General features: G+C 35.0%; 2 protein-coding genes across 2 annotated transcripts; one reads left to right on the top strand and one right to left on the bottom strand.

The window, feature by feature from the left end:
• LOC105173829 (uncharacterized protein At1g04910) lies at positions 1 to 7,504 on the top strand (the record flags this gene model as incomplete). Its single annotated transcript, XM_020697881.1, is given in 9 exon segments — positions 1 to 378; positions 1,818 to 2,003; positions 2,098 to 2,170; positions 2,256 to 2,326; positions 2,416 to 2,504; positions 2,807 to 2,939; positions 3,196 to 3,428; positions 6,234 to 6,710; positions 6,837 to 7,504. Coding segments are annotated over 9 exon segments (1,842 nt in total), but the record flags the coding sequence as incomplete, so codon positions are not given.
• On the bottom strand, positions 8,669 to 11,783 carry LOC105173677 (MOB kinase activator-like 1A). The gene is made up of 7 exons (XM_011095522.2): positions 11,660 to 11,783; positions 11,199 to 11,247; positions 10,854 to 10,962; positions 9,924 to 10,017; positions 9,383 to 9,516; positions 9,134 to 9,297; positions 8,669 to 8,946 (listed from the first exon to the last, which is right to left on the bottom strand). The coding sequence occupies exons 1-7, from the start codon at positions 11,683 to 11,685 to the stop codon at positions 8,875 to 8,877; spliced, it is 648 nt and encodes a 215-aa protein (XP_011093824.1). The 5' UTR covers positions 11,686 to 11,783; the 3' UTR covers positions 8,669 to 8,874.

The raw sequence follows: 11,789 nt of genomic DNA, 5'->3' as shown, positions 1-11,789 counted from the left end.
AACCAGAACAATAATAACAACACTAGTAACTCTTTGCAGAACACTCACAATAGCAGCAGTAACAGCAGCGGTCATCACCATGAGGTCATTGATCTCCAACTCAACTCCCCCAGATCTGAAACCCCGGTTTCTGGTGATGGGTCTGATTCTTTGAGGCCGACCCACGTGAGCAGCGTGGCACAGAGAGTGCATTTGAGGAGAAAGATTTCATCTTTGAGTGTGGACTTGGGAGGATTTGGGTTGGAGCTCAAAGGAAGGAAAAAATTGGGGCAGTGGATGTTTCTGATGTTTTGTGGGGTGTGTTTGTTTCTGGGTGTTTTCAAGATTTGTGCTACTGGTTGGTTTGGATCTGCCATGGATAGACTTGGAAGCAATCAGGTAGTTGCTTAGCTTTGGAGTAAAGTTATGTACTTGTTCATTCTATTTGTGGTTTAGATTTTCCTGGGAAATAATTTTGGTTGCTGGTAACTTGCTGATTGGCAAAGATTTAGTTAGAAACAATGATATAGTTAAATCTGGTGTTGCTGTTAGTTTTTTATCATGTTTCTTGAAATAGATATACTTTCACTGTCACAGTGACTTTATGGGCATTTTTGCTTTTTTATTTACTTCTTTGTTTTTGGGGGGTCAGTATGATAATTTTGTATAGAATCATATAATAGCTCATTTGGGATCGTAAGTAAATGTAGAGTTGCTTCTAAGTTTGCGATTTCCATGTGTATCCGGTGTATTATGATATATGTACTGCTCTCTAATTGTAACTGAGTGATTATATTGGGAGGCTACGTCAGGAAGATTGAGAATAAAAGGGAAGAAGTGCTTTCCCAATCCATGTTATATTCTTGTGCATAAATGGTATGGATCCATAAATGGTTAGTGAGGAAGAAATACCAGATATTTCTCTTTGTTCTATTATTTCTTCATCCAGATGCCATTCCCCTCTCTCAAGTTGATTTTGCCTAATTGAATGGCATTCTTTCGTGTTGATGAATGACTTATTATGGTGGCTATTGTGCACAGTTGAGCACAAATGCAGTTATTTTTTTGTGATGTATATTGAAAAAGTCTGCAGAAACTTCTGTGCTTTTGAAAAAGTGTTACTTTGTGGAGAAGGCTGTACAAACAGTGGAAGTTTGGCTGAGAATGTAGCTGAAACAACCTTTTGCTCCTTAGTACAAACTATCAAATAGAAATTTACTTTGTTGATATTTTTGAATTAATTGTGACCATGTCTGCTAATTTTACTTTGCCCACAAGTTGATGCAAATGTAAATATGCCTGCAACATAATACATGTATAAAACATTTGACTGAATTAACTATGATCCCCATAATTATCCAATTATGAAAAAAGCTTAGATTTTCTAGTTATTTAATTCTAACTCTCTTTTCTTGCCACCACATAAATGTGTCTCCAGCTAATGAGTTTAGTATATATTGTCTTACATTGTATAGAGCTACCTGACAAATATTTTTTGGAGTGACATACTTTCCTTTTGAACTTAGTAAGTAAATGTTCTTATGTTTTTGCTGGAATATACTTACTTTTATTTACTTAGTTTATTTGGAGAAGCATATGAATAGGTTGTTTCAAGAATATGATTTAGTGCTGTGTATGGGAAGCCCTACCCATGCTCAGAATTTGTTCCAACTCTTTTTTTTTCTTTTTTCTTAATCTCAGGAAACAATTCTGTAATTACATTATGTTAGTGTATATTATAACCAGCTGTCCACATGGCTCTTGTTAATACACTCAACATGTTAGTATGTTCTCGTTGAATGCTTATTGCCTGTTCTCTTTTCTTGTAACTCAACCAGGATATGTATGACTCCACAGCAAGTCATCTAGATCGACAAGATCAAGAATCTCTCCACTTTAGATATATGGAGAAAGGAACTGATGAGAGAAGAGAAATTAAAGTGGAACAAACATTCAGTATGGTATCCTCAAGTGTGGTTGGTGATCATAATAGTGTGGCCGGTTATCACAAGAGTGTGGCTGATGTAAGTCTTGCATCGTAATTTTAACTAATAATTAACGGTTATATTAAAGAATACAACCTCTTCTTCTAGTCTTTTGATGAGATTCTTTTTTCAGCATGCAGAGATATGGTCTGATCCTAATAGCGAGAATTTCACTCAGTGCATTGATCGACCAAAAAGTCATAAAAGTAAGAGCTGTGGGTCTACCGTTGCTGATTTCTTATATGTTTATTGTCCTCCACTCACTTCTTTTGCTTTTTCATTTTTTGTCAGAGCTGGATTTGAACACGAATGGTTACCTTCTGACGAATGCAAATGGTGGTTTAAATCAGATGAGATTTGGGGTCTGGTTGTCATAAATTTTGATGACTGAATAGGTCACTAGGAGATTGTTTTAAATTTAATCTGATGAACAGATAATTTTAGAGTGCAGATCTGCGATATGGTTGCTGTTGCTAAAGTCATGAAGGCCACTCTCGTTCTCCCCTCTCTTGATCACACTTCATATTGGGCTGATGAGAGGTGATCATCTACTTTTTCCATCGATGGTGTTGTGGTAACAAACTATGTTTCTTTTCTAGAATATGCAACCTCTATGTTCACTCTGTTTTTGTTACGCAAGAGCTGCATTATGCTAGTGATGTTATTAAAATTTATAAGAAGTTAACACAATTCAGAAGGGCTGTTTTGAGTACTCACCTCAAAATCGAACACTTGCTGATGTAACTAGTATAATAAAATGCTCTTGTTAAAATGATTTAGTGCTGTCTTTCTTGACTCCATAACTATTTAGTTCTTATATTTCTCTTTTGTGATATATGTAGTGGTTTCAAAGATCTGTTTGATTGGCAATACTTCATTGAGTCACTACAAGGTGATGTTCACATAATTGACGCATTACCACCTGAATATGCCGGAATTGAACCTTTCTCCAAAACACCAATATCTTGGTCTAAGGTATGGATCTTTTCGACAGTTTAGCTGCAAATTAACGTCAAATCTATTAATTCAAATGTAGCCTGAGAGAAATGCTCGACCCTATAAGTAATAGTGACATTTTAGGGCTGTGGCATCATTTTTAGTTGATCTGCAACAATGTGGACTGGCATCTCAGTAACCTTTCTCCAATTCTGGTTCTGAACCTGCATTGCACATTGCTGATCTGATGTTCTCATACCTCCTGCTAATTTATACAATGTTTTCCTTTCATCAGGTTAGTTACTACAAAACAGAGATCCTTCCCCTTTTGAAGCAGCATAAAGTGATGTACTTTACTCATACTGATTCGCGGCTCGCCAATAATGGACTTCCTCCTTCTATCCAGAAGTTAAGATGCCGTGTAAACTACAGGGCATTGAGGTATTCTGCTCCTATTGAAGATCTTGGGAAAATTTTGGTATCAAGAATGCGACAAGATGGCAGTCCGTATCTTGCACTCCATTTGAGGTCAGTTCTGGTCATCCTATAACTTCAATGGGTTTCAAAAGATTATAATCTTTTTTCCTTTTAACTTCAGGCTCTCCATATTACTTATAAGTCATTATTGCATGTTTAAATATTTAAACAAAGTTCAACATTCTTTCAGTTGCTGGAACTTGGTCCACCTGTTTGCTTAATGAACATGATTTAGAAAGAAAAAGAGAAAATAATTAAATGTGAATCTCTTGGTTGCTCTTACTTGTTGATGATCACATGGTCAAAGGATGACATACCAATAGTTGGTTTTTGGGAAGGTGAGAGCTATATAAGTGTTTAATGAGCTCGATAATGATGTCTCTAGATACAGGTCTGGGATCTGAATTCATTACTTTAGTGAAAAATACAGTTTCAATGGAGTGCACCTCTACAGAGAGTCAGTCAGTTGCATTAGAAGTCATACTGTTGGATTTCCAAAAACTATCGTGATTTAAACCCTAGTGGTCATTGTCAAAGGTGTATGGTGCGAGGACGCTCTGGAACCATGGTGCACAATGCATGGTGTGGCGTGCGCCTTTTTGAAGCACAACACATATATACAAATTATTTTATATTATAGCAAGAAAATGAAGTTATGACATTATATTATAACAATGAATTACAGATAGAAAAAGTAATCAGCAATTTACCAAAGTTTCAGGGGGGGGGGGAAGAAAAAGACAAATAAGGAGTGGAATAGTAGGCCTTGACAGAAAAGAAAAGAAGAAAGGAGAAAGAAAGAAGAGAATAAAGAGAGAAGACACCACACCGTCTGGGAAGAAACATAAAAAAGAAGAAATTACTTGAAAGGCTGAAAGAGAAATGTTACAGCTCGAGAGACAAACCGGAGAAATGTTAAGCTCAATATATGCCATATAATTCAAAAATATTTTGCTTATTGTGATAAAAAATATTTGCTTGTTTTTTCTTTTTTTTTTTTTTTTCGATGAATACCTTGCTTGTTAATTTTTGTACCAATATTCCAAATTTTATAAGTTAAATTCAACTATTTTTTCAATTTTTCAAAAATAATTTAGATAATTCTAATGCAAGAAACTTATTGTCACATTTTATTAAAATAATTTTTGAGGAAATTGTTTTCCTCACAAATATATATGTGAAATTTCGTCACATCGGATTGATGTGAGGGTTTATTTGTGAGGAGCTCCTAAGATTTTTTTTCTCACATCAATCTAATGTGAATTTATGATTTCATGCAAGGAGATAGTTCTTTGCAAAGCATAATTTTTTTTTAGAAAGTTTTGTAGTATTGTTGATTAAGTATATACACTTTTTTAATTAATTCATTTAGAAAAATACTTAGGAATTTAGTCATTGTATAAAATATTTTTATATAATTCAATGAACACTTAAAACTTATCACAAATAAAACTTTAATTTCAATATTTCGAGTAATACAAATAACATAAAATATAATCAAAATTTTAAAATTTAAAATTATAATACTAACTTACATAAATAGTTAAATATTATTCAGATACGATATTATTATAGGGAAATCAAAAATTTAAAACTGCATTCATGCTTCTATAGTAGTAAAATCAGAGATAGAGATATAATAACTATAGAGTAAAAGTTTTGGTGCGTCCTTTCTATTTCTCTGAATTTTTCTAATTATTTCATATTCTACTAAGGGCAATTATAGTAAGTACATATTACAGTGTGAATACAATGTGACAGATAATTAGTAAGTGTTAATAAATATAAAAAGTAATTAATAGGAGGTAATAAATACAAAATGTAATTAATATGAGGTAATAAATACAAAAATTAATTAATACGAGGTAATAAATATAAAAGGTAATTAATAAGAGGTAATAAATATAAAAAGTAATTATAAGAGGTAATAAATATAAAACGTAATTAATAAGAGGTAATAAATATAAAACGTAATTAATATGAGGTATTATTTAAACACCTAATTATAGCTAATAAATATGTAAAATAATTAATAGGAGCTAATATCTATATTTTTGTACATTCTTATCCTTAAAATTATTCTATTATAAGGTTGATTTATTCAAACCGAAATATGAAAGAAACTTTTAGAGCTATTCACACTTTTCATTTAGTATACATATAGAAAATTTGCTCTAAGTAGAGTCATAAAAAATGGTTAAAATTATATCTTGACCCAACTTCACCCAATTTTATCAAGTTATACCATGCACTTGTTGTTCACGTATATACCAGACAGGTATATTAATAATATACAACTAAATATTAACATAAACACACACACAGAGGCTCTGGCTGTGGCCTTCAATAGTTCCTAGGCTCGAGCATAAGCCCCAAGGCACGAGCCGCATGAGGCATGCCCCAAGTTTTGATATTTTATACATTGAAAAATCATAAATTATTTTAAAAATTCAAACAATGAGCTAAATATTTAAAAAATTATAGGAAAAATTTGTTTATAGAATTAAAGATAGAAAATGCATAAATAACACATATCCGACCATTATATTATAGTTAGTCTGATTGAAACCAAATGACCAACCTATAGAATATGTCAATGGGTTAATTATTTAAATAATATTAAAAAAAACAAATTATATAAATATAATTTATTTTTTTAATATTATTTAATTAATTAACCCATATGTCAATAGTGGTCCGGTTCTCGATGCAATATTACACAAGATTGGCTTTTCTTGTCCTTGCAAAAGTATATACATTGTTGTACACTATATCTGTATAAGACATTTTGCAATTTATGCACTAGCAAGATTCTGACCTAAATTTCTTCTGATCTCTTTATTTATTTCCTTGCAGGTATGAGAAGGACATGCTTGCTTTTACAGGATGCAGCCATAATTTGACAAGTGAAGAAGATGATGAACTCCGGCAGATGCGGTATGAGGTCAGCCATTGGAAGGAGAAAGAGATTGATGGTGCAGAAAGAAGAAAGCTTGGCGGCTGCCCTTTGACTCCTAGAGAGACTGCTCTCTTGCTTCAAGGGCTGGGTTTCCCATCCACCACTAGAATTTACTTGGTGGCTGGTGAAGCTTATGGTAACGGAAGCATGCAATATCTTACTGAGAGTTTCCCGAATATATTTTCCCACCTGACTCTCTCGACAGAGGAAGAGCTAAATCCATTTAGAAATCATCAAAACATGCTAGCCGGTTTGGATTATGTTGTTGCTCTTCAGAGTGATGTTTTTGTTTATACTTATGATGGCAACATGGCGAAGGCAGTACAAGGTCATAGACGCTTTGAGGGTTTCAAGAAAACTATTAATCCAGACAGGTATGCATCAAATTCGAGTATTTTCTCTTTCTTTCATACCAAAATAATTTAATAAGTTGCTTATACATGAGTTATACTCATCTGAATTGGAACGTGGGATAATCTTTCTGTTTTTCCAACATGCAGGATGAATTTTGTGAAACTGGTTGATCAGCTTGACGAGGGGAAAATAACTTGGAAGAAATTTAGCTCCAAAGTAAAAAAGCTTCACAAGGACCGTATAGGAGGGCCTTATGTGAGGGAGCCCGGCGAGTTCCCCAAGCTGGAAGAGAGTTTCTATGCAAATCCCCTCCCTGGCTGTATTTGTGAGAAAACCCCTGAAGATTGAAGCTCAAACTAGTTAGGTTTTAAATGCTTTGACCGACAATTAAGGCTTCGACTGCATGGGAAATTTAAGGATCTGTTCTGAAATTTCAGTTGACAATCAAAAGTTAGTCAACTGGATTTCACCAAATACGTTCACTGGTTGGTAGTCGGACGAGCCTGCCATATCTAAAAGGGTTCAACCGGCATATTATAAGCAGAACTCATGACGTCTTGACTCTTAAACTGCTGCACAGACTGGGTTGCTGCAGATTGGTGAAGTATACTCATTTTAAACGACGGACCGACCTATACTGCATTTAATTTATTGGACATTTTCCACTGATTTAGCTCTTAGAAGTGAGATTGAAGTGGTTTAACAGGTCTATACTCCATATATGTATTACCACCATATACTATGGAAGATGAAATACTTGAACGAACATAAAATAGTATTCAAGTATAAAGCGATCTTAGATTTTACAACTTGATGAAGCTGTTTTATCTGTCAAGATTTGCTCTCTTTATCCCCTTATATTCACCTGGCTATTGATTATTCCGTGGATCTTCCAATGTGGTTATTGCTGAAAATTTGTGACGCCATCCAGTTCTGCATCTACTCTGAGTAGGAAAATTTGCCAGGTTATGCAGAAAGATCAGAAATGACTGTTATTGATGAAATTCACATCCTAATGTAAAAAATCCTCTTGTTGTATAGCAACACTAGAAGGTTGTGTACTTCGTTGGATGGGATAAACGCGTAACTAGATACTAGATGTGATTTGAAATTGGTAAGAACGAGGGCAATGTTTTGTTTTCACTCATCTTCAGGACAGAAAACACAAAAGAGGCCATCATCGAGAGTTACTTTTGAGTCTGTGATGGTGAAGTATCCCAACAAGTGACCTAGTACGATAAAGTATCCCACCTACCCGAGTTGGATAGTCATCATTCATTAGTTCATTTGATCCCGAATTTCAACCGTTATCCTGGGCCAACCAGATGAACCTAAATTGGGGATGAGGCCGAATAAGCTGGGGTATCAACCCAATGCCACGTAGTAAACACACCAATGTTTATAGAGCCGAAGCTTCACTTGCATATAAGCTACTACTTATTTCATATAGAAGGTATATGGATAATATCAGTAGTAATATGATTCCAGTGAAGAACCTAAAAGTTAGCTTATGGGACTCAGCATGCATCTATATCAGAAATGGTAGTAATGAAATTTACCTGAATTATCCCTCCCACATTTACTCTTTCCATGTTGATAGATGAAGCATTGACACTCTCTTTTGGTGCAGGGATTTTGGTGAAAAAATGTAAAGAAAATGCAGAAAACACAATGCTGTTTGTTGTGCTAAAAATAACACCAGGAAGGTAAGGTTGGGTTGGGGGGTGGGGTGGGGGAAGGAGGGAATGAGCTTTCCTCACAAAAGGCTCTCAGTGTTGACCGCAGAAACCAAATCTTGTACTTTCTGTGAGTTTTACTTTTTTTCCTAAATATAAACAAAGGATAATAGTTGTAAAAGCATACCTATATCAATCTACCCTTTACACCAGAACGAGTTAAAACTCAATTGCAGAAGCTTCAGCAAAGTGAGATCAAAACTAAAGCACAACACTCACATCTATGACACCACAGATGACGGCAAAAATACAATATACAAGCATAAAATGAGTGCAAGAGAGGTGTAGCATGTCACACACAACATTCATTCAACCAAATGATAGTCATAATAGTTGCTGGTTCAGCATTAAAAACAATAATAATGATAAGACTTAAACAAGCCAACACACTTCCAACTAGTTGATACAGCGCTAAATCCTTCCTTCTACCACTTTGTCATTGGCTCATCTAGCGTTGTAAGATAGACTCGATGATTTCCTCAAGAGGTGCGAGCTCCACCTTCTCAATTAAGCCAAATTCCTGCATTAGATGCAAACAAAGAATTCGTTAACCAGATTTGAATATGTTGGAAGCAAGAGTGTTGCTAATGGTTGTCTTAGCAAAGACAAAGATCAACTTAAGTGGGAAACAAATATATAAAAACGTTGGGGAAGAAAGTTAAGATGTATCAGAAATGTATTGGTTATGCGATTCTAGTATTAAGCACCTTTGTAAACAGAACGAAATGCTTGAAGCAAGTATTGAGATGAGCTTCCTCTTTCAGACTCACAACCTTCTGGAAGTGCGAGAGGTAGATATGAGCATACACACGGAACAACCGCTTCAGTATGGTCTTGACGACATCCTGAAAGTTGGGTGGAAATGGCACTCCTGCAGCAAATCAATGAAGTAAAACTATGTGGTAATTTGATCAGCAAAATAATGTCAAATTGAAGCAAAACAAACCATGACATACCGAACTTCTGGGGGAAAATGGCCTCGTTCTCAAGCTGAGCCTCAATCCAGTCCATTAAATACTCCACATATTGTGGAGCAGAAACCACTAGGGGTTTCTTTATGGTGACTCCATCAGCCCATCTGTATTCATACCTGTAGAAAGCAGACTCAAATCTCACACAATGTTATAGAATAAAGAGTGTTTTTTGCTAGAAGTAAGCTGGATTTTTTGTGTTTTGTTTTTCAACTGAGAAACATAGGTAGACCGGCTACAAACACTGTGTTCAGCATCAACCCAATGTAGGAAACTTAAGTCGTCTTTGCTTGCTCAAATGCCAATATGTGAAACATAGTACATATTTGAAAAGATACCACATCAACTCACATTCACAACCTAATTAACTTTCATGACCAATCAACAGAAACTGAGAGAATAAGCACCAAACTGCAGTGGGGCAGGGGGAGAGGATATGAAGTCATTACGTGTTACATTAGCCATAAGCCGTTATCTGATCTGTAATTAAGAACAACGCACGATGATAAAGAATAGAAGAACGTACTTTGGCCCTGCCGTCATCGTTGGACAAGTGGATGGTGTGCAGAATTCAGTCAGAGTTGCATAAAGAATGTTTACTTGATTGAAAAAGTCGACAGCTGCAACAAAGTAACATAACAGACGTACGGAATCAATTATGACAGAATCGCAAGATATGCATTGCTGTTTACTAGATCAGGGACTAAAGCAGATGATTCATTCAACGACCACAATAATTGCTCAGAGGAAAACCGACAGAAAGGAGACAACAACGGTAAGTAATGAAGAAAACGACAACTTCCATAGCAACTTTCTTTAAATGGAGAAAAGCATTAATATAGATCATGAGTAGCTATCCACAAAACCTAGGAGAACTTTAAATGGAGAAAAGCATTAATATAGATCATGAGTAGCTATCCACAAAACCTAGGAGAATCGCTGCTCGCGCTGAAAGAAACTGCACAGAGATAAAATGGACTTGCAGTTACATATGAAATAGCATATGATCAGGGGCTTGAATTTGCTATCAATTCTAGAACCATAATATAGAAACTTAGTAGTTCATTCATCCCTTCTAAAACAATTAGCTTCTGGAAGGGAAAAGAGAAGGATGTTGCACGCTTGTGCTTCATTCCAATTGTTTTCTTGAAATTTTTTAGCATCTGGGATAATTTTAATATCTTTGAAGGAAGCAAAATCTCTATGTACTCAGACGTCTTCTCAAGAACACCTTTTTCCCTCTATGACCAACATCAGATTTTAGTAACTGGAAACTAGTTGTACTACTTGTTTTAGATTTCAATGAGTCCATCCTTCAAATATAGTTGAATAAATCTGTAAATTCTCATGTCATTAGCATATCATGGCCTTAGAACCATAAAATTGTTACCATTCTGAACAAACCAGACGAACATGAGGAATCATGGACGAGCAAACCATTGAAGGAAGATCTTACTATTTACTGCCAGCCACTCATTGAGATCCTCCCCAATAGGAAGTTTTACAGCTTCCCTCAAGTTGCCGGCGCCCAAGGTGGCATCAATGTGCTTCTTAAGTTGCACTCCCTGCATAAATTGAAGCCTTGATGTTATTTATTTTCTGTTCCGGATAAAGAAACCACATACAACGATCAAACACCGTAATAAATACTTTTCCATTTCAAGTAACGAGCCCCAACATGCAAGTGATGGGATGATATTTCAGCTTAAAATTTTCAATTCATTTAGGGAATTTTTTGAGATATATAACTAAAGAATCAGAACCACAACTTTAGAACACAAGGAACTGATTAATAACACACCTTGCTTCCTGAAGGAGATCCCTTCTTCGGACGAAATGTTTTCTGGCTTCTGCAAGCATAGAAAGTCATGAAAAATCAACATGCATCGAAAATTAAACCAAGAATTTAAGAAAGTTGAGTAAAATTAAAAAGTTTTAACTGATATCATAGCAACATATTCAACTTGATTTGAACAAAGAATTTGTAAAATTGGCCATAAATGAAACTGCAAAATCTAATCAACCATTCAGCACAAAAATTCATATAAAAATTCACAGAGATCTGCAAAGCAAGAATGTTATGTGACACAATTCTGAACCTCAGTTGCACCAGTACCAAGAAGTATGCATGAACTAACCAAAATGAACTACAACAGAAACTCTGTGCAAATCAAGAAACAAAAATCAACATGCATGCAACAGAAAATCAGACAATTAAAGAACAACAACATATGAATCACAAACTGGAAGAAAGAAAATTACCTGCTTCCAAGTCCAAAAAGAGACATGATTTTGCTGAATTTTGAATAAAACCCCTTTACTCTAGTATCATAAGTTGCTGCTGCAATAGTTGATGAAGCGTTTGCATGTTTGCTTATATGGTATATATACA

This window comes from Sesamum indicum, linkage group LG11 (genome assembly GCF_000512975.1).
Source record: "Sesamum indicum cultivar Zhongzhi No. 13 linkage group LG11, S_indicum_v1.0, whole genome shotgun sequence".
Lineage (NCBI taxonomy): Eukaryota > Viridiplantae > Streptophyta > Magnoliopsida > Lamiales > Pedaliaceae > Sesamum > Sesamum indicum.
Note: the sequence above shows the minus strand (reverse complement) of the source record. Positions and strands in the feature narration are given on the sequence as shown.

What these genes read in the sequence shown, in the direction of transcription:
- LOC105173677 (XM_011095522.2), bottom strand. Translation starts at nt 11,685, where the DNA reads ATGTCTCTTTTTGGACTTGGAAGCAG. An exon ending in CTTTTTGGACTTGGAAGCAG is followed by an intron (nt 11,248 to 11,659) that starts GTAATTTTCTTT and finishes CTATGCTTGCAG; the next exon opens with AAGCCAGAAAACATTTCGTC. An exon ending in TGAGTGGCTGGCAGTAAATA is followed by an intron (nt 10,018 to 10,853) that starts GTAAGATCTTCC and finishes ACTTTGTTGCAG; the next exon opens with CTGTCGACTTTTTCAATCAA.